This window comes from Aquarana catesbeiana, linkage group LG02, assembly GCF_042186555.1.
Source record: "Aquarana catesbeiana isolate 2022-GZ linkage group LG02, ASM4218655v1, whole genome shotgun sequence".
NCBI lineage: Eukaryota > Metazoa > Chordata > Amphibia > Anura > Ranidae > Aquarana > Aquarana catesbeiana.
In genome coordinates, this window is record NC_133325.1 from 48,640,381 (window position 1) to 48,663,940 (window position 23,560).

At 43.0% G+C, this 23,560-nt stretch overlaps 1 protein-coding gene across 1 annotated transcript in view; it reads right to left on the minus strand.

The window, feature by feature from the left end:
- ACER3 (alkaline ceramidase 3) overlaps positions 1 to 23,560 on the minus strand; it is a 115,677-nt gene that overhangs the window by 8,402 nt on the left and 83,715 nt on the right. The window contains exons 3-8 of the mRNA XM_073612857.1: positions 18,127 to 18,179; positions 14,981 to 15,033; positions 12,028 to 12,109; positions 10,247 to 10,282; positions 5,530 to 5,588; positions 3,409 to 3,510 (exon numbers count right to left, since the gene is read on the minus strand). Of these exons, the coding sequence (XP_073468958.1) occupies positions 3,409 to 3,510; positions 5,530 to 5,588; positions 10,247 to 10,282; positions 12,028 to 12,109; positions 14,981 to 15,033; positions 18,127 to 18,179 (385 nt within the window). The remainder of the gene's footprint in view (positions 1 to 3,408; positions 3,511 to 5,529; positions 5,589 to 10,246; positions 10,283 to 12,027; positions 12,110 to 14,980; positions 15,034 to 18,126; positions 18,180 to 23,560) is intronic.

Sequence of the window (23,560 nt, forward strand, 5' to 3'; positions counted from 1 at the left end):
ACCAGAAAGGTATTTCAAGGGTTCCTCTGTGTTGAAGAGGTTGATAAAGACTGGTTTAGATGCAAAGGCACCTTATGGTATTGAATTTCTTTTATCCTTGATTTTGGAAGAATACCTTGAATGGGGAAAAGTTACAAAGTGAACTTATGCAGGGCAAAGCAATACACCCCCTCCTCCCCATACAGCACACACTCCCCTTTCCTTTGTTCCCCAATATTTTTTATTACATGCATTTACAAAGCACCATCAATTTTTGCAGCACTTTACATACTGTACAATCACATCAATCCCTGTCCTCATGGAGTTTACAATCTAAGGTCCCTATATCACAGTGGTTCCCAACCTGGGGGTTGAATGACGATTTGCCAGGGGTCCCCAGATCCTGGGCTGTTCCTGAAGCCCACACCGCTCTCCCGGCCTTTTTGCGGCCGCCCAGCTGGGCTGTTCCTGGAGCTCGCAGCCGCCCATTCAGCCTCTTCGCAGCCGCCCATTCAGTTCACGGCATGGGTGGGGGGCAGAGACTAGAGGTCAGCTGACTGGTGAGGAATGTGAAGTGGGAGGGGTTGGAGGAGACCCCCATCTCCTGATTTCGGCATAAGTGTCACTGCTGCAAGACACCACAGAGCTGGAGACACAGTGAGTAACGCTACATGTGATTAGAGTTGCCATTAAAAGTCCCCACTACAGTTCTCAGATCAGCAGATGACCTTGATCAAGAGCACCCAAGTTGGCTGATCAGAACTCCCCCCAGCACTGCCACTCATCCCCCCACCAAGCAGGAAGAGAAGGAATAAAAATGGAGAATTCATGAAAGGGAGAGGAAAAGAGGGGGAGGAACAAATTAAAAAGAGGGCGAAAGAATAAGAGAAAGAACAAGAAATTAGGAGAGAGAGAGATAAAAGGGAAATAAAAGGAGAACAAAAAGAGAGTGGTACATCCTAAAATGTACCATAAGGGGTTTTAATACTGTACAAGTGGAAGGGACTCAGGGATCGCTAAATGTCCATAGGTTAGGGGTGCAAATTACTTGTCTTGCCTTGGGTGCTGACAAACCACGCTACGAAAATAATTTTACTGTTAGGGGTCCCCACAACTTGGGAAATTTTATTAAGGGGTCACGGCACTAGAAAGGTTGAGAACCACTGCTATATCACGTTTCAACAATACAAACAAATGGACAGGGCACCCGGTATTTTCTGCAGTCTGTTTCCATCCAAACGTACCAGAGAGAAAAGCAGGCTGTGTCCACTCTGCATGGCGGAGCAGACACAGACCTGTCATGCGCCTGCTCAGCAGGGATCAGCAGAAAGATTCCCCGCTGAGCAGGCGGATCCGCTGGATGGGGTCCACCCCGTCTGAAAAGGGTCTCAGGCTTGAGCAATCCATCCTGGATGGAAGCAAAGAAAATGACACACACCTGGGTACTGGGGATTTTCAAAGGCTCTGACAGACCTATAGGAGTAGAAGGAGTACCGCAAAGGGAAGCATCATTGTGTGTGTTATTAAGAGGACCGGTCACCTACCCTGAATTTCTTTAAAATAATTTATTTAAAAAAAAAAAAAAAAAAAAAAAAAAGAGCGTGGGATATAAAAATTAAAACAAACATACACACTCACTTAGATGGCTGCAGCTGTCCCCAATTGGCGCTACACAGAGAACCGAGTGATTAAAGACGGATGAATGCTCAGTTCTTGGATTCGCTCTGAGCACAGAGCGGTGGCTGGAGCTCCCGGCTATGGAGGGGGCAGGAAAGGCTGGCTCATTCTCCCCCGCGGCGTAATGAGAAGCTGAGCAAGCTGCCAGTCAGGAAACTGGGCGGATCTGGACATTATTGTTGGGATCCGTGCAGAGCCTAGACCGGCGTTCTTTCAAATGGGCCAACAGAAACTCCAACCACCTCACTCCCGGTTTGTTTAACCACTTGCCAGCCGCGCGCCATCGTTTGACGGCAGCAGTATGGCACTCCTGCGCGAATCGCCGTAGTTGTACAGTGGGCGCTTTGAGTAGTATAGGGGGCACGCGGCCACCGCATGGCATAGGAGCCAATGCGCTTGGCCGCCGGCTACCCGTGATTGCTCCCGAGAAGGACAGAATGGAGATCTGTCAATGTAAACAGACAGATCTCCGTTCAGTCAGGGGAGTAGAGACAGATTGTCTGTTCCTAGTACTTAGGAGCAGCGATCAGTCTCCTCCCCCAGTCAGTAACACACCGAGGGAACACAATTAACCTCTTGATTGCCCCCCTAGTGTTAACCCCTTCCCTGCCATTGACATTTACACAGTAATCAGTGGCTTTTTTTTTTTTTTTTAACGCTGAAGACTGTATAAATGTCAACGGTCCCAAAATAGTGCAAGTCCGATCTGTCCGCCACAATTTCGCAGTCCCAATTAAAAAAAAAAAAAAAAATTGCAGATCGCCGCCATTACTAGTAAAAAAAAATAAAAAATTGTAATAAAAATGCCATAAATCTATCCCCCATTTTGTAGACGCTATAACTTTTGCGCAAACCAATCGCTTATTGCGATTTTTCTTTTTACCAAAAATTTGTAGAAGAATACATATTGGTCTAAACTGAGGAAGAAATTAATTTTTTTATATGTTTTGGGGGATATTTATTACAGCAAGATGTAAAAAATATTGCTTTTTTTTTCAAATTTGGTCTTTTTTTGTTTATAGCGCAAAAACAAAACAAAACGCAGAGGTGATCAAATACCACCAACAGAAAGCTCTATTTGTGGGGAAAAAAGGACGTCAATTTTATTTGGGTACACATCACATCGGCTGGATATACAGGTGGGTGCGGATAATTACAGCTGGCGAGCCTATACAAAGCAAAGACAGGCTGGCAGTGGTGTTAGCTGCCGCAGCCCATCCGTTCCCTGGAGACCAGTGACATCACTGAGAATGCAGCCTATCCCTTCACTAGAGACCAGTGACATCACTGAGAATGCAGCCTATCCCTTCACTAGAGACCAGTGACATCACTGAGAATGCAGCCTACCCCTTCACTAGAGACCAGTGACATCACTAAGCTGGTATTAGCTGTCCTCTGGTGTTTGGATATATTCGCATATAGAGCAATAACCTGCTGTTACGGACAGATGTTTATCCCTGGAGACAAGCTCTTTGCATCCATGGATCATCATCTACTCCTAACAGCAAGTGATCGCTCTGTGTGAGGTTACACCCGAACACTGGTGGACAGTCGACATCACTGTCAATCTGTCACTGCATTGTGCTGGCTCAGTGCAGGCTCAGCGGCCACAACTATCCACATCCACCTGTGAATGAAGCCGCAGCAATACGCTGGATTCCTTTCCTCTGCTGGAACATTTTTTGCCATCTGCACAGGGATTAAAAGTAGGATCATGAATTTAAATTTTCTTTAAAAAGTGTAAAAACGTACCTCCACGTGTCACAGAAGATGTTGTCAATGTTCCAGAGCACAAATCCCATTAAAAACACTCCTAGCGAGGTGTAAGCCAGACCCCGGAGCCAGGGATACACCCTGAAAGAAATAATCAGCATGCATTAATAAAAGTGAATGGCAGCACAATACAAATCACTTCCAAACAGAAGTGCCACGAGTACTACACAGATCTGTACCGTGATTAGAAACCTTAAGCTATAAAGGACTGGATTACACTACAATGACAAATAGCAATTTGTTATTGGGAGGCTTGTAGTTGGCTCAATCAAGTTTGCCCCAAGTCACCTCCTCTGCTTAGAAGTACTAAAACAGAATAAAGCTATAAAAGTTACTCCCAGAAAAAAAAAAAAAAACCTTTGACCAATAGCTGCTCCCTAAAAATAAATTTTGCACCAGCTACACTATATTACCAAAAGTATTGTGACGCCTGCCTTTACACGCACACTATAACTTTTGCGCAACTGAACACACGCTTATTGCAATTTTTTTTTTAACCCACAATATCTGGCAGAATACATATTGGCCTAAATTTACGAAGAAATTAAATTTTTTACTTTTTATTGGATATGTTTTACAGCAGAAAGTAATTTTTTTTTTTTTTTTCCCCCAAATAGTTTTTTTTTGTTCATAGCGCAAAAAATAGAAAACCGCACAAGGTGATCAAATACCACCAAAGAAGAGCTCTATTTTCAGGAAAAATAAACACATCAATTAAATACAGCGTTGCACGACCGAGCAAATGTCAGTTAAAGTAACGCAATGCCGTATCACAAAAATGGCCTGGTCAAGTGGGGGGGGGGGGGGGGGTGTAAATATTCCTGGAGCTGAAGTGGTTAAAGATGAATTTTATTTAAAACATTTTTTTTGGTGTACAGCTTCAGTCACATAACCCATCTCTAATGAAAGGAGTCCTATGTCCTTGCTGGTGGCTGCTTACTGTAAAAATCCTTCAATTAAAGATTCCAGATCCCCCCCCCCTCACAGCTGTGAACTTCCAGCACTGTACGGGTTAAGAGTAGTGGCTGCAACTGTGAAGGCCTCCTGACACCTGCCCTCCCGCTTCCATTAACAAAATTTGTTTTCACAGAATGCAACATGTTCTCTGAATGGAGTAGAGGTGGATAAATGACAGGATCCCCCCTCCTCCATTCATAGAACGTGTTGCATTCTGTGAAAACATAAAGAGTTTTGGTAATGAAGAGTAGAGGGAAGACTTTCACAGTTGCCTCTAATCTTAACCCATGCGGAGCGGAAAGTTCAGGCATCACTGAGGAGATGATTTTAAGGCTGCTTTCACACCTATCAGTTTTTTCTTCCGTTTTTGGCGTTACAAAAAAAAAAAAAAAAAAAAATGGAAGAAAAATGTATGACCATTACATGCTATGGAACTCCTCACACCAGTCTGCTGCAATTTTAGAAGTGCTGCCTGCTGCATTTTTGGTGTGCGTTTAAGACGACGATAAAAACGCACCTTCCCACTGAAAATACATCAAAAACGCACCAGCGGTTGCAGTTTTTGGTGTCTTTTTTTTTGAGTCACAAGTCCATGTTTCACAGGGGCACGCTGATGTCAGGCAACCAGAAAAAGCCTATGCGCATATGCATTTTACCATGTTTTTGCAACTGAGCAGTGTGAAAGCAGCCTTACAGCAAGCAGCAGCCAGCAGGCCATAGAACACCCTTTTTTAGAGGTGAGCTGTAAATTTAAAAAAAAATTCAGCTTCAAGCTCCAAAAGATTTAAAAGTTTTATAAAAAAAAAAAAAAAAAAACCAGAAGGAAAGCACCAACTCAATGTAGAAGTGCAGGCGTCCAGTCCCACGCTTACGTTCCTTATTTTTTTTTTTTATAAGGAACATACTCTAAAATGAAAGATTTCGCCTGCACCACCTGGAGGTAAAGTCAGGTATTGCACCAAAAACTCTAAATGAAAAGTTTCTTTAAAGGAACCATTTCCCTCTGTAACCAGGAATCTGTAAAAGCGATCAAATGCCCTGCTACTGAAGAAAAAAAAAACGCCCCATCATATTACTACACTAATTGGCCCAATATAACTAGAGATTGACATTTTTTTTTCTTTCAGAATCTTGCAGACGTACCAGGTAACTATATACACAGATCGGAGGACCAGTAAAGCCACCAGCAGGCCGTACATGACCTAGAAGTGGGGAAAAACAGACAGTTAGCAGAAGCTCCTGATGTAATAGAAGTTATGCTGGGCACTGCAGGCTAGAGATCAGTGACATCACCGAGAATGCAGCCTATCCATTCACTAGAGACCAGTGACATCACCGAGAATGCAGCCTATCCATTCACTAGAGACCAGTGACATCACTGAGAATGCAGCCTATCCCTTCACTAGACACAAGTGACATCACTGAGAATGCAGCCTATCCATTCACTAGAGACCAGTGACATCACTGAGAATGCAGCCTATCCCTTCACTAGAGACCAGTGACATCACTGAGAATGCAGCCTATCCCTTCACTAGAGACCAGTGACATCACTGAGAATGCAGCCTATCCCTTCACTAGAGACCAGTGACATCACTGAGAATGCAGCCTACAGTGGATCTAAAAAAAAAAATCTACACATCCCTGTTAAAATGTCAGGTTTCTGTGATGTAAAAAAAAAAATTTCCACCTTTAATGTGACCTTTAAACTGTACAACTCATTTGAACAACAAATTAAAACCTTTTAGGTGGAGGGAGGTAAAAATAAAAACATAAATAAAATAAAAATGGTTGCATAAGTGTGCACACCCTTAAACTAATACTTTGTTGAAGCACCTTTTGATTTTATTACAGCACTCAGTCTTTTTGGGTATGAGTCTATCAGTATGGCACATCTTGACTTGGCAATATTTGCCCACTCTTCTTTGCAAAAACACTCCAAATCTGTCAGATTGCGAGGGCATCTCCTGTGCACAGCCCTCTAACGATCACCCCACAGAATACAGGTCAGGGCTCTGGTTGGGCCATTCCAAAACTTTAATCTTCTTCTGGTGAAGCCATTACTTTGTTGATTTGGATGTATGCTTTGGGTCGTTGTCATGCTGAAAGATGAAGTTCCTCTTCATGTTCAGCTTTCTAGCAGAAGCCTGAAGGTTTTGTGCCAATATTGACAGGTATTTGGAACTGTTCATAATTCTCTCTACCTTGACTAAGGCCCCTGTTCCAGCTGAAGAAAAACAGCCCCAAATCATGATGCTGCCACCACCATGCTTCACGGTGGGTATGGTGTTCTTTTGGTGACGTGCAGTGTTGTTTTTGAGTCAAACATATCTTTTGGAATTATGGCCAAAAAGTTCAACCTTGGTTTCATCAGACCAGAACACATTTTCCTACATGCTTTTGGGAGACTTCAGATGTGTTTTTGCAAAATTTAGCCGGGCTTGGATGTTTTTCTTCGGAAGAAAAAGGCTTCTGTCTTGCCACTCTACCCCATAGCCCAGACATATGAAGAATACAGAAGATTATTGTCACAGGTACCACACAGCCAGTACTTGCCAGATATTCCTGCCGCTTCTTTAATGTTGCTGGAGGCCTCTTGGCAGCCTCCCTGACCAGTTTTCTCTTCTCGTCTTTTCATCAATTTTGGAGGGACGTCCAGTTTTTTGTAATGTCACTGTTGTGCCATATTTTCTCCACTTGATGATGACTTTCTTCACTGTGTTCCATGGTACATCTAATGCCTTGGAAGTCTTTGTACCCTTCTCCTGACCGATACCTTTTAACAATGAGATCCCTCTGATACTTTGGAAGCTCTCTGTGGACCATGGCTTTTGCTGTAGGATGCGACTAAGAAAATGTCAGGAAAGACCTACTAGAACAGCTGAACTTTTTTGAGGTTAATCAAAGGCACTTTAAATGATGTCAGGTGTGTACTGACTCTTATTTAACACAAGTTTGAATGTGATTGGTTAATTCTGAACACAGCTACATCCCCAGTTATAAGAGGGTGTGCACACTTCTACAACCACATTATTTTGTGATTTTTATGTAGTGGTAGACTTTTTATTTCCACTGCACCTATTCACTATAGACCAGCGACACATTACTGAGAATGCAGCCTATCCATTCCCTGGAGACCAGTGACATGGCTTAGAATGATGGAGAAGTGTGCATATTTTGTTTTCTATATTTTCACATTGTTAGTGCTAAAGGGTTAAATCTTGAAGATGCTATAAAGTTGTGGAAATTTTTTTTTTTTTCAAAAGATTGCCATCTAAGCTATGGAGAGGGATCCTGTCAGCTCTTGCAATGGGAACCAGATGTGGACAAGTAATGCGTCAAGAGATTTCCCAGAATTCTCCACCCTTCAGATGCAGCTTTATCAGGAACAGACAACGTGTATGTAGAAAAGGTCAACCACTCAGCTGGAGAGCGGGTGTTCCGTCAGATTAGGGAACCCGTCAGAATTGGTAACGGAAGTGACGTTCTGTCGCCGCCATCTTGCTACACCCCGTACTCCTCCACATTAACGATAAACCGAGAAGGGGAGAGTGGACATCTTGTTACACCCACTGGGATTTAGCATTTCACAGTTATTAACAGGAAACGAAGCATATATGGTGAAATACAGTATTTAGAAATCCATCGGACTGTTTACATGTTGAAATCTAAAAGCAGAGGTGTTCTGTCAGATTAGCAAACCTGTGAGATTTTTTGCCGCTGCTTTTAAAATTCAACATCTAAACAGTTTGTCAGATTTCTAATTACTGTATTTCACCTTATAAGCTCCGTTTCCTGTTAAAAATAACTGAAATGCAAAACTCTGGTGGGTGTAACAAGATGTCCGGTTGCCCCCTTCTCGGTGTATCGTTACTGTGGAGGAGTGCGGGGAGTACCAAGATGGCAGAGATGGAACGTCACTTCTGTTACCAATTCTGACAGGTCGCCATATCTGACGGAACATGGGCCCATTGTTGTACACCAGCTATCAGCTGTGCTTAGCACATCACAGGGGCTCCCTGCACTGCTATTAAACATTCCATATGTACCAAATGTCTTCCACTTTCCAGCACTGCTGCGTCCACCTAATCTCAGCGCTCAGCTTCTGGACAAGCTTGCTCCTTCCTAAGTGATCTCAGCTCCATCTTACTGCAGCAGCCTGAACAAAAGTAGCTCAATTATAATGAAGGTCTGATGAAATCAAGACTAGCATCAAATTATTTTTTTACATGAGAGGCTAATAGTCATTTTCTACACAGGGATTTTTTTTTCTAATTAAAATGTTATTACAAGTCCTATAAATCCTGACCCCCCCACCCCTGGCTGCAAGGCAGAAAAACCCATTCCCTGTTGCCTTTTATGTTATTGGAGTTTGAAGTGTGTATAAAACTAGCTTATTTTTAGTTTTGGATATACAGTAGCTGTGTCAAGAGACAATGGTCACCAGAACAAATATAGAGGGGGGGATCTCCCCAACAGGGACATTGACAGCAAAAAAAAAACAACACACGACAGGGGTTTTAACACTTCCCCATTCAATCCAAAATAGAAAGGAAAAAAGTTTTGGCTTTACAAAAACTTTAAAATGGTACTCCGATTGGACCTCAGCCATCAATGCCATTTCGCAAGTACTGTACTTATGACAATTGTGATACAGTGTATAGAAGCTTCTTTTATTGTGATATATGTAAGAAATGCTGTTATATATGATGAAGTGAAGAAGAATGGCACATAGTTTGTGATAATGTCAAGAGGGAGGATTTCATATTAGCTGCTACCCTACAGCCGGGAAAGTAAGGCCTTGCCCCTTGATGACGTTGGTTCTGACGAAACGTGTAGGGGGGCCTCACCGTTGACATCATCATGCTCGCTTGCCATATGTCTTATGTGGCTAGTTAGCCTATTTTGTGAGTACCTGACTTTTATTTTTAATTAAAAAAGTTCATACTTTATTACACTATAGAGTTTTCCTTTCTCTTTGGTGCAAAATTATTGTATTGGGCCTGATCTGATCAGTGTTCATGTGTGAGAAGAGCCAAGTCCCTTCTGCCTGCGCCTTCTGCCATTATAATCAAGAGCATTTAAGACCTCCTATATTATGGGGTCTTGGTTTCTGGTAAGCAGTTCTGTGTTTTAATGTGGTGAAGGAAGAAACACCTTACACCGAGGATTATACTGGCTTAAACTGACCTAAATTTAGTCACATTGTGTTTGAGTACTCCTTTCACTTATATATATTATTTTGTGTTTATGGATATTTGCCCCTTTTGCACTATAGTAGATTGTGAAAATTCATTTAAGCCCCGGTTCACACCGGTGCAACTTGTCATGCGATTTGACAGTTTCAAATCGCATGACAAGTTGCACCCCATTGCCGGCAATTGAACTGTTCATATCACTGTGGCTCATGTCGAAAAAAGGTATCTGCGCTATTTTTTATGGATTTCATTACGATTTGCATAGACTTTTGTTAAATGAAGTTGCAAGCCGCAATGAAACCAATAGGGCAAATTGCGACTTTGAAGACACGCTGAAGTAGCATGATAGATGTATCCTTATATCAATGAGTGCTGCTGTTCTTATTGGGTAGATTGGAGTTATTCTTTATTTTTTGATCCATTGTTTCACAGTTGGGGACCAAACACAGATTTGATTTTATTTTGTATTCCCATTGTCTACTATGTACAGAAAAGCAGTTCTTCCATGGGCAAGAACGCAAGTACAGTCCCTAAAAGGGGTCCCTGCACCATTTCTAAAACAATACTCCAGTTTTGGTTATTAAACTGAAGTTTGAGAAATCTTCTGATCCATCAATGTGGCAACACAAAAATAACAAAGATTCCAAGACATGCAGCTAATGTACCTGGTGGAATACTGGTTCCTTCCACTTTAAGTAGACCTGAGAATAAGAAAAAGGACAATGATTAAAAGTGGACCAAACAACCCTGTACCTAACCCTACATATTCTGATTTGCAGTGGGGAATGTAAATAGAATTCTGGGGTGCATCACAAGAGGGATCAAATGAGGTCCCGATTCCCCAATATAGATCTTTAGTTACCACTAGAGGAACCACCAGCAGGGGGAAGGAGGTCCCGATTCCCCTATATACATATTTGATTACCACTAGAGGTATCACCAGCTGGAGGAAGGGGGTCCTGATTACCAAATATCGATATTTGATTACCACTAGAGGGGTCACAAGCAGGAGGAAGGAGGTCCTGGTTCTTCTTCCTGATTCCAATCTATAGATACTTAGTTATCACTAGAGAAATCACCAGCAGGAGTAGGAAGAAGGTCCCGATTCCCCTATATAGATATTCGATTACCACTAGAGGGATCACCAGCTAGAGGAATGGGGTCCTGATTCCCCTATATAGATGTTTAGTTACCACTACAGTACAGGGGTCACCAGCAGGAGGAAGGAGGTCCTGATTCCTCTACATAGATCTTCAGTTATCACTAGAGAGGTCACCAGCACAAGGAGGGAGGTCCTTATCCTTATCTTTAGGTATTACTAGAGGGATCACCAGCAGGAGGAAGGAGGTCCTGATTCCTCTACATAGATCTTCAGTTATCACTAGAGAGGTCACCAGCAGAAGGAGGGAGGTCCTTATCCTTAGGTATTACTAGAGGGATCACCAGCAGGAGGAAGGAGGTCCTGATATCTCTACATATATCTTTAGTTAGACTTCATTTAGAATACTGTGTCCAGCTCTGGTGACTTCCCTTAAAAAGTCTAATGCCGCGTACACACGATCGGACTTCTCGTCGGAAAAAGATATGATGGCTTTTCCGACGGGATTCCGCTCAAGCTTGCCTTGCATACACACGGTCACACAAAAGTTTGCTGAACTTTCGACCGTCAAGAACGAGGTGACATACAACACTACGACGAGCCGAGAAAATGAAGTTCAATGCTTCCGAGCATGCGTCGAATTGTTTCCGAGAATACGTTGGAATTTTGCGCGTCAGAATTGCCATAGACGATCGCATTTTCGGATAGATTTTCCGACCGAAAAATTGAGAACATGCTCTCAATCTTTTGCTGGCTGGAGTTCGGCCAGCAAAAGCCCGATGGAGCATACACACGGTCGCATTTTCCGACGAAAAGCTCTCATTGGTCTTTTGCTGGCCGCATTTCCAATCGTGTGTACGAGGCATTAGGGGTAAAACATATTAAGATCCTGCTGTCTATTTTGATCTGTACGGTCTGGAGGAAAGAAAGGAAAAGGGGAATATGACGGAAATCTCCTGTGATGAGGTTCAGGAGGGCCGTATTTTCAGTAAGACTGCACAAAGAACACGGGGACATGACTTCAATATAGTGGGAGGAGAACTCCAAACTAACTTTAGAGCGAGTATTCTTTTACTAAAAAGAGTAGTTGAAGCTTGAAGCAAACTCCCAGCAGAGGTAGCGAGTCAGCCAACAGCAAGTAAATTTAAACATGCATTGGACAAACACAGATTTATACTCAAAGTAAAAAAAAAAAAAAAAAAAAAAAAAATGGCTATGGGTAGACTCAATGCACCACTTTTTCTGCCGTTTACTCCTTTATGTTTCAAATTCAGTTATTGAGACGAAGTGACAGACAGCATATTGAATTCACACACAATATAGCAAAAAAAAAAAAAAATCACTTACTAGTGTTACTGTTAAACTGAAAAGTCCTAACAGAAATAGCAACACGTAATTATACGAATTTCTGCCCTTGAAACATTCATATCTGCAACAAATAAAAGGCGCAATTAAAGTTGACTTCTTGATAAAATCGCACTTCACATCAACAGAGCAAATCAGCATTGACAAATAATTCTATGAATTAAAAAGGGACCCCTTTCTTATTATGAAAATGAAAGCTATCGCTCCAGACATCAAAACATGTTTTACCCTAATGCATTTCCTGTATTATGGTTAAAAAACAAAACAAAACCGGCCATCACCTTTGCCCCTACAAACACTTTTTTTTTTTGATCACTTTTTCTTCTTTTTAATTACATTTTATTGTGAGAATGCAATTAACAATGGCCGCAACATTTGGCCAGCAGGTTCTTTGATCACTTTTATTATCACAGGGAATTATAAAATATCCTTTGTGATAGCAATAGGCAGTGAGAGGTACTCTCTTTTTTTTTTTTTTTTTTTCCCCCAGAGATCTGGGGTCTATTAGGCCCCAGATCCCTCCTCTGCTCTTAAAAGCTTCGGATCATACCAAGATTGGTATGTGACAATGCTTTTTTCAAAGCACTAAGGGTTTGTTTGCTGTGAAACTGGAAGCTTCTAAATGCTCATTCCTGTAGCTTCCCGTTTCCTGTACCATAAAGATGAAGCCGGTCAGCCAGTGGAAACGCTGGCAGTCAGGTTCGCTCCCGCTGCTGGTAAAAGCAATCCAGGGGCTAATTAGCCTCTAGGGTTGCTTTTACAAGAAAGCTGAGCACCGGCTGAAACACAATAAATAAATAAAAAAAAAACCCCACACAGGTGATGTCTGCACTATTCCTCCCACGGACACAGATGGGGCACTATTTCTTCCCCTAATACCAAAGATGAGGCATGGTTTACTCCCACTGGGAACAGTCCGGCCCCCTTAAAGTCTGATGATTAGATTGCAAACTCTTCTGAGCAGTGACCTTTTAATCCTCGTATTTTAATTGTATTATAACTATATGGTCTCCTTTTTATATTGTAAAGCGCTGCGTAAACTGTTGGCCCTATATAAATCCTGTATAATAATAATGGACAGTAAACTGCCCCCTTGTGTAGAAAGTTTGAAGACCCCTAATATAGAGCATATTTATGGTTTTATAAACCAGCACACCTAAAAGTAGCCACTAGATGGCAATGTAGGAGTATATCTCGCGGTTGAGCATTCCAACACGATTTTTTAGCAGAGACTTCTCACATGTTTAGTGCTGGTAATCTTTAGGCCTCATTCACATCTGGACTACATAGATGCCGTGTGTGTTTTATATGTTAGCACTGAACCAAAAAAAAAAAAAATGGTCTATGACCGCGCTGCCTTTTCTTCAAAATCTACCCAGTTGCCCAGTGTGTCCTACAAACACATTTTGCACTGCAATGCGGCTGCAAATGTGGCCATTTTTCATATATATGCATTATAGAAAGTGTGAAGGCAAGAAGTGATATTTCAGTGTGGAATAAAAACAAAAAAAACTGAAAAACCGGTATACTGCTGCCAAAACTAACGAAATATCGATAAAGAATAATATATATATATATATATATATATATATATATATATATATATATATATATATATATATATATATATATATATATATATATATATATATTTTTTTTTTTTTTTATTAAAACAAGGTGTTCTCCGATTGGACAAGGTGGAGAGGCAGGGTGGCGACATCATGATCTCCATGCCGTCCAATCAGAGAACGTTTTGTGTTCTTTATAATGGCGGCCCTGCTGAGCGAACAATCCCTCCTGGTTACTATACAGAGGGCCTGCTGCTCGACACAGGACCCAGAAGACTGCTGCTAGCACCGACTATAGTGATTTGCAGCTTGCACAGGGATCAGACAGGTATGAGATATACACACTTCATTGGTCCAAGCTAGATCAATGTAACTAAGCTGGTCTTGCATGGATCAAACTGTGTCCAGTTCAGCAAGAATCCGATGAGTTTCGATCCATGTGCAGCCCTCTCCGTTCAACAGAAGCTGGTCATTAGACCGGCTTCTGAGGAACAGTCCTGTTGGAAAACCTGCTTTTCGATCAGCACATGCAGCCAATTGACTGCAGTGTTGAACGGAGTATTCTGATGGCGGGGGGGGGGGGGATCCCACTGTCACCCATACAAAAAGACACAGTGAGGAGGATTTCCCCAATAAAGGAGTTGTAAACCCTCATGGTCATGCATGAAGGTAAAAAACCTTCTACACTGCAGCTGCCCCCCCAGAGCCCCCCCCCAACCTTTTTCTTACCTGAAACCGATTGTTCCAGCGATAAGCACGAGCCCAGCAGCTCCAGCCGCTGTCTCTCTCCTCGTTGGATAGATTGAGAGCAGCAGGAGCCATTGGCTCCCGCTGCTCTCAATCAAATCTAGCGACACGGGAGCCGGGCCGAGTCCTGCCATCTGTGTCAATGGATGCAGCAGCAGGACTCGGTAGTGCGCCCGCACGAGTGCCCCCAGGGAATGTGGCTCTCCGTGGGGGCACTCGAAGAGGAGGAGCGCCGCCGGGGGACCCCAGAAAAAGAGGACCGGGGCTGCTCTGTGCAAAACCCATGCACAGAGCTGTTAAGTATGACATGTTTGTTATTCTAAAAAAAAAAAAAAAAAAAAAAAAAAAAAACACACCTTTACAATCACTTTAAAATGTTTGCATGGGGAAATTAGTCCAGTTTGTTTATGCAAAAGGTATGGCTAGCTTTACTGTAGTGAAGTATGCCAACCTGACTGTGCCAGCTGGCATGGATGTCTGGATCACAAGACTGGATGAACGGAAATACCAATTTTTACAACAGTTTATAGATCTGTATTGTCTGTATATTTAGCCATCTGTCTGGAGCTCAGCTTTATATTAAAAAAAAAAAAAAAAAAAAAGAAGAAGAAGTTACTTACAGGCAGTAGACAAAGACACTACAGCTGTAGATCATGGGCAATTCATCCAGCAGCTAAACAGAAGGAAAGAAAAAAAAAAAAATTAAGAAAACACAACCATTGTTAGACAATAGAATCATCCTGGACATACACGCTCCCTGCCGGGGACCTGTGAGCTAACCTAGGGACTATGCTCAGGAAAGGAACAAGTCAGGATAGGGATTTGGGAGTTTCTATTGACACATTTTTTTGAAGCTGTACCCTGGAGGGCCGTCATCCCTATCCAATTCTATGCATGAAGGTAAAAATCCTTCTGTGTGCAGCAGCACCCCCCCCCCACCCCCACCCTAATACTTACCTGAGCCCGCTCCTGATTCAGCAATGTGCATGAGAGCCTCAGCTCTCCCAGGTATCTTCCTCCCCATTGGCTGAGACAGCTGTGGTAGCCATGGGCTCTCGCTACTGTCAATCACAGCCAGTGAGCCAATGAGGAGAGAGGGGGGGACCAAGCTGCGCTCCATGTGTGAATGGACACAGAGCAGAGGCTCGGGAGGAACTCCTGGCCCCTCCCTCCTGCCTAGTGCCCCCAGAGCTGCTTGCTCTGGGGGCACTAGGCAGGAGGGAGGGGCTAGGAGCACCGGCAAGGGACCCAAGAAGAGGAGGATCGGGGCTTCTCTGTGCAAAACCATTACACAAAGCTGGTAAGTAAAACATGTTTAAAAATAAGAAAGAAAAAATATCCTTTTATTCTGTCATTTAAAGGAGAATTATAACTACCTTCTAAAAAAAAGTTGAATTCCCCCAAGGAACAAAATTTATTCAGCACTTGGTCCTGTTTTAATCTGTGTCATTAAAGTGGAACCTTCAGTCTTTTTTTCAACTTTACATCTATTAAACCTTCTGCCCTTGTTGTTGTTTTAACTTTGGATAGTAAAACATTTTTTTTTCTGCCAGTAAATACCTTATACAGCCCACTTCCTGTTTCTTGTCTGGTCAAAAGCCTAGGCTTATTACTCTCATAAGAGTTTGCCAGGAAGGGAGGGGGGACGAGTCATAAGAGGACCAATGGGAGCTGGAGGAGGTGTGCCTCTGTGTGTCTGTGTAAATCCAGGAAGTGAACAGGCAGCAGCTTCAGCTGCCCACAGTCAAAATGGTTGTGGCCAGACTCAGTGGAGGGAGATTTCTGCAGCGTATTTGGCAAGTACAGAAATCACAGTATATATAAAATAATATGCAAAGTGGTTAGAGGGAAGCTTCACAATGGCAAAGATGGTTTTATTACCAATTATGTGAGCAGACTGCAGTTCCTCTTTATTGTGTCTTAAAAGCCCACTTTGTATTCTGTTTGTGCTGGCTGTAATTCCTCCCCAAGCAAAAGCCCAATTTGTTGGCATTCCTTTGGGATAGCTACAGCCCCCTTCCTCACCAGTGTATGGTCTCAGTCTAGGCTCCTCCCAAACCACGCCTTCCGACACATTTCACCTCACCTACAAGGCTTAGTCATAGGTCTTAAGGGCCTCACACACGGTCCGAATATCGGATGGAATTAGCCAGTTCAATAGAAACCAGCCGACATTCGGCCTGTGTGTGCGGCAGTCAGTCAAACAGAAGATGGCCTAGTGTCCGGCTTCTGTCGAAGGGGCATAACCGAAATAGGTCTGCCGATCAGCGCCAATGGGGGTGGCTGTCTCCCTGTTGGAACACAATAGCTCAGCAGGCGAGATTGCTGTACCAATATTGCATAGTTAGTACAGGATCTGTTTTGTTTTTTTCGTTTAACCCTGCCGGCTTGATAAAAAAAATTGTAAGGTAAAGTTTTTTTAAGTTAAAAATAACAAACCTGTTATACTTACCTGCTCTGTTGCAGTGGTTTTGCACAGAGCATCCCGGATCCTCCTCTTCTCAGGTCCCTCTTTGCTGCTTCTGGCCCCTTCCTTCTGTTGAGTGTCCCCACAGCAAGCAGCTTGCTATGGGGGGCACCCGAGCCGAGGCGCAGCTGCCTGTGTCCACGGAGCCGAGGCCTGGCCCCGTCCCTGCCCTCTCATTGGCCAACTGACTTTGATTGACAGTAGCGGGAGCCAATGGCGCCGCGGTGCTGTCTCAGCCAATGATGAAGGAGAGTCCTGGGCAGCCGAGACATTCCTGCAACATCACTGGATCTAAATGGGGCTAAGGTAAGAATTTGGGGGGCCGAGGGGGGCTGCTGCACACAGAAGGCTTTTTATCTTAAAGGAGTTGTAAAAGTTTGTGTTTTTTCACCTTAATGCATAGGATGCATTAAGGTGAAAAAACACCTGTCAGCGACCACACCCCCCCCCCCCCCCCCCAGCCATTTTACTTACCTGAATCCTCGAATTGACACGGCGGGGACGCGCTCTCTCTGCCCAGGGTTTCGGCTCTTGACTGGATAGATTGATAGCAGCGCAGTCATTGGCTCTGCTGTCAATCAAATCCAATGATGTGAACGCCGGGGGGGCGGTGCCGAGTCCTGCGTTCGGCCTCTATGGACGCCAAATGCTGGACTCGGGAGCACGCCCGCAAGGTAACCCCCTCGGGGAATCGCTTTTCCGAGGAGGTTATCTGATGTGGGGAGGAGCCGCGAGAGCTGCCGGGGGACCCCAGAAGAGGATGTTCGGGGCCACTCTGTGCAAAACGAGCTGCACAGTGGAGATAAATAAGACATGTTTATTTTATTTTTATTTTTTTTATGTTTACCTTTACAATCACTTTAATGCATAGAATGCATTAAGATAAAAAAACCTCTGTCTTTACAAACACTTAAACTAATATTATTATGTACCAGGCTTAGTCATCAGGGCTCTATAACTAAGCCCCATGGGTGAGGCGAAACGTGTCAGTGGCCTGGGAGGAGCCTAGGCTGAGGCCGCTTTCTATCCGTACCTTGCACATGGGCTGTTAGGAGTGCTAATCATCATCTCTAAACTTATTACACAGTGTGCTTGGGTGAACACTACAAACACCGGTACCTAGATCTAGTGGATCACCGAAGCAGAAGAACCGACACTTGAGGCGGTGCTCTAAGCAATTTAATGGGGGTCACGAGAGAGGCACCGGCACCATCAAGCATACAAAAACCCTCAACACTACAGGGAAGCCTCCGTTATTACAGATGGGAGCTAAGCTTATCAGTTTCCTTTAAAAGTTACCTGCATTTCGTATTGCAGCGTCATGTGGAAGCACCAGGATCCCAATCCCACAGCTGAAATGAAAGAAAAGAAAGAGGGGATGGTTAGGGTATCCAGTAATGCAATGCTGGGAATATAGTGTCATGTCAAACAAATAAAGCTTGCGGCGGAGAAAAAGGTCTAAAAGCGATAGAAAACTGCTGGCAATTTTTTTTCCCCCCTAATCTGCAAGGCATCGCATACTAGCACATTATGTGAAACTTACCTTAGAACGAAGCCTTCAGAGTGCATGCGACGGTGATGTCACAAGCTGCATGTACAGTAAATATCTCCGAAACGGTGCAAGTTTAGGAGATATTTACAGTATCTATAGGTAAGCCTTATTATAGGCTCACCTATAGGTATAACTATTGCATGGGAGTTTACTCCCACTTGAAATTCTGTCTGGTTTTGTTTGTGTTCGTCTTCTCACTGATTGGTCAAAGCGATTGCATCTGCACTAATCAACCCCCCTAGACACATACTGACCTGGCCATTTTATAGATAGGCAGCCCCTATCCTTATATTGATTAGTGGTTCCAAATTAATAACTACTGCAGTAGGGAACAGTCACAAAAGATACACTCCGCATTTTTTCAAATAACTGTTCTGCTTTATTATGAAGCAATTGAAGGTGATGACATGATTACATAGGTATCATATTAATATTACAATTGTACTTTTATGGTAACAAGGGGCGTAACATAGGCAGGCTAATTCTAATCAGGACTCGAAAGAATGTAAACATGTACTGAAAACATTATTAGTGCCGTGTGCACAGTGAGGGCAGTGTGCAATACATACAAAAATAGAACATAATTATATACAGAACTCGCAAATTTCCTTTACACAGAGTATGTTTTAATCCGATTTCCGTATTGACCCCAATCTACGCCTAAGGAAGCGGATTACTTTAGTCTGGGAAATGCAGTGGTGGGGGGGAATTTACTAAAAGTGGAGCACTCAGAATCTGGTGCAGCTGTGCATAGTAACCAATCAGCTTTTTAACTTCAGATTGTTCAACTGAGCTTTGACAATAAGGCCGGGTTCACACCGCTCCCACATGGAAGTCAGAGGGCTTCCAATCCAACTTTGCCCTACGACTTCATGTCTGACTTCCACGTGATTTCAATGAACAGGATCCGACTTTCATCCGACCCTACCAGGCCATTTTGAGTCTGGTATGCATACTTTGGCGTGGGGTTCCTCCCCCCCTATTTCTTTTTTGGTGTGGGGGTCCCCTTAAAATCCATACTAGACCGAAATGACTGGTAAGCTCTTGGGGGGGGACCACACACCAGTTTTTTTTTCATTTTGGTGAGGGTTCCCCTTCAAGATCCTCAGTGCACAAGCCGCATCACAAGCATTGCAGCTTGTTTTTCTAACGCCCTGTGCGCATGAGGCCTAAGTGTTTTCTTTTAACCACTTGTCGACTAGCGGCTGCAGTTATACTGCGGCAGGGCGGCTCTATTGCGCGAATCACTGTACCAGTATGGCGCTTCGTGTATTAGGTACAGTGGGGCACATGCACGGTGTCGATGCACGTGGTCACGATGTCCGCCTGCCATGCGCGATCGCTCCACAGAGAGGCAGAATGGGGATCTGCCAGTTTAAACAAAGCAGATCCCCGTTCTGTCAGGGGAGTACAGTGTGATAGTCTTTTCCTAGTGATCAGGAACAACGATCTCTCTGTACACCCAGTCAGTCCCCTCCACCCCACAGTTAGAAACACCTCCCTAGGACACACTTAACCCCTTGATCGCCCCCAAGTGTTAAGCCCTTCCCTGCCAGTGACATTTATACAGTGATCAGTAGACAAAAGATATTTTTTGCAGACATAGAAATCACACAATTACAAATTGGTGTATAAAAAAAAAAAAAAAAAAAAAAAAAAAAACTTATTGAACAACAGGTTTAAAATTGTCTGGTCTAGACACTTTACGTCCTGATCTTATACCATTCCTACAATATATGTATACTGCAGGGATACATGAAATTATTTAAAAAAAAATGCATATCCACCAAGTCAACACAATGCGTTTCCACCTATATGAAGTCTTCATCAGGGGAGATGAAGTGGAAGCAATCCTACATACATCAAGAAAACTAAAGAAAATGCATAATGAAATTTCTATTAAATTTTACCAGACATTCAGACACTATGACATTCAAAGCATGTATAATGCACTTACAAAAAGATATGAACGTGACTCGATGTCCAGACAGGTAATGGCTCGGTGGTGCAGACCACACGGATCTCAGCCCAACCCAGACCTCAAGCACCACAGAAGATTAATGGCTGTCAAGCAGAAGGCAACAGAGGCGGGTTTCTCGCATTCACTGAATTGAATCAAAGCATAGGGACACTCTTTAGCTGATCCATAACATTTTTTTTAAAAAAGGTATTATGATTTATAGTCAGTCTGGACATCCAGTCATGTTCATATCTTTGAAAGTGCATTATGCTTGTTTTGAAGTTTTTTATTATGGAAATAGTAAAATCATGCACAATCTGGTAAAATTTAATATACATTTCATTATGCATTTACTTTTGTTTTCTTGATGTATGTAGGATTGCTTCCACTTCCTTATCCCCGATAAAGACTTTATATAAGTTGAAATGTGTTGGATTGACTTGGTGGATATGCAATTTATTTTAACAATTTCATGTATCCCTGCAGTATATGTATATGTAGGAATGGTATAAGACCAGGACATGACGTGTCTAGACCAGCCAATTTTAAACCCGTTCAATAAATTTTAATTAATTTATTTTTTTTACACACCAATTTGTATTTGTGCAATTTCTATTGCAGCAATAAAGTCCCATGGGAGATATCTTGTCTAGTGCATCAGGGATGGAGCAGCTTTCTTCCCATGATAGAATTTCTACTCTCTCCTTTTATACAGTAATCAGTGCATTTTTATAGCACTGATCGCTGTATAAATGTCAATGGTCCCAAAAAAAAGTGTCTAAAGTGTCCGCCGCAATCCCGCTGATCACCGTCATTACTAGTAAAAAATAAAATAAAAATGCCATAAATCTATCCCCTATTTTGTACATGCTACAAGCAATATACACTTATTGCGATTTTTTTTTACCAAAAATATGTAACAGAATACATATTAGCCTAAACTGATGAAGAAAAAAAAATTAAAAATTAAAAATTATCGTTACTCGGTAAATGTTATCGCGCATCCCTAATAATAATGGAATATATTGTTTTCAACAGATGCTTTGTATAAATAAATGTTACATTTCTTTTAAACAATTTGTAAGTGTGTAGTGGGAGGGTTGCTCAACCTGTGGCCCCCCAGCTGTTTGTTTTTTTGGCACTACAAGTCCCATCATGCCTCTGTCCATGGGAGTCAAGCCTGTAACTATCAGACATGCAATGCCTCATGGGACCTGTAGTTCCACAGCTGGAGGGCCACAGGTTGAGCACCCATACAAATCCGGCCAACTGCTGTCTCTAAAATTCTCTGCATATAAGGACATGGCACAACTATTAGAGCTAGTCATGATCTAGTTAATGGGAGGCACCGGGGGTTGGGGGGAGGCGGGGAGAGCTAGACTTGGTAAGTAGGGCTGCCAGGGTGGAAGGGATATCTGCAGTTGCATAGGTGACAGGACAGTGCGACTTTAATAGATGAACTCCAGGGAAAGGAAACCTCCTCCTTTGCAGCGGGGGTGGGGATTGGGGGCCACTCTTCTCCCTCCCCTGCACCCGCCAGGTTGGTCCTGGGCCTACAGATGACCAAGTGGACCCCAGAATACATGGTGGGGTCGCCGGCATCGGGGGGGGGGCTTTGGAAGAAATCTGGGCAGCACCAATACTATTGCCTTAAACGTTTTTTCCCTTAATACAGGGGAAGCATTAAAGGTAAAACATGTTTAGTCTTTAGAACCACTTTAAATGCTTGTTTAGGTCTAGGGGGCCACAAAAATCAGTTTTACTTACCCGATCCTCCTCTCCTACAGCTAATTTTATCAGGATATAGATAGGGTGTATGCTTGATGAGATTGTATATAATAAAGCAGAATTCCAGCAAAAAAAATTAAGAAGCTAGGCTATTCATTTCTAAAAAGGAGGATAAAGAAAACCGCTTTTGCTGCAATACTTTTAGTTCCGTTCATGTGCTGACAAGCGCTGCTTCATCTTTCACTCTCCAGTCACCGGCTAGGGCGGGTTCAGGATGATCTGGTCTCAGAGGAAGTGGGTTGATTGATGTTGTCCATTAGAATGAGGACATCTAAGAGGCAGAAACAAGGGTAGGGGCTGCCCTAGATTAGGGGGGATATTACAGCAAAAGCGGTTTTCTTTATCATCTTATTAGGCTATTCATCTTTTTTTGCTGGAGTTCAAGCTTTAAAATATCCCAGCTCGTCTAGCATACAAACCCATCACCTTTTACCGTTCTTTTCTTGTCCGATAACGGCTGTGGCAGGATCAAGAGTCCTACCAGTTCCTTTCATGATAAAGTTGGCTGCAGACCCAGAGCTCACTGCATATAGCATTATATTAGAGATAACAATTAGAGATTATTAGAGATATTAGATTAGATATTAGAGATAACAAGCCCAGCATCCTCTGGATGGAAAGCTGGATGCAGGTCCAAATACAGTGGAACCTCGGATTACGAGCATAATTCCAGGACTATGCTCGTAATCCAATGTACTTGCATATCAAAGCGAGTTTTCCCATTGAAGTCAATGGAAACGAAAATAATTTGTTCTGCATTGACTTCAATGGGATGCAATACCGCATGCGGCCAGAGGCGGGGGGCGCCAGAGAGCCTCGGAAACAGCCGAAAAGGCCCGAGGGACACTTCGGCTGACCTTGGCAAACCTCGGAAAGACTCCGTTCACGAGCCTTTCCGAGGTCAGATGAACTGTCCTCCGGCCTTTCCGTGCATTTCCGAACGGCCTTTCGGCTCTGCTTGGCTCCGGGGCCCCCCCACCTCAGGCCAAAAGCGGTACTGCACACCGCTTTGGCCTGAATCGTGCTCGTTTTGCGAGACAACACTTGCAAACCGAGTTAGGATTTTTAGAAATACAGTGCTCGTTACCGCGTTACTCGCAAACCGAGGTTCCACTGTATAATGCCACGGCTGCATTCCCTCTTTAGCAACTGGAAACCTCGTATCTGCTCTCTTTGCTCAGAACGCATCTTCATGTACAGTGCCTTGAGAAAGTAGCCACTCTCCTTAAAATTTTCCACATTTTGTCATTTTACAACCAAAAACGTAAATATATTTTATTGGGAATATTGGTGATAGACCAACACAAAAGTGACAAAATAATTGTGAAGTGGAAGAAAAATGATAAATGGTTTTCAACATTTTTTTACAAATAAATCTGTGAAAAGTGTGGTGTGCATTTGTATTCAGCCCCCTTTACTCTAAAACCCCTAAC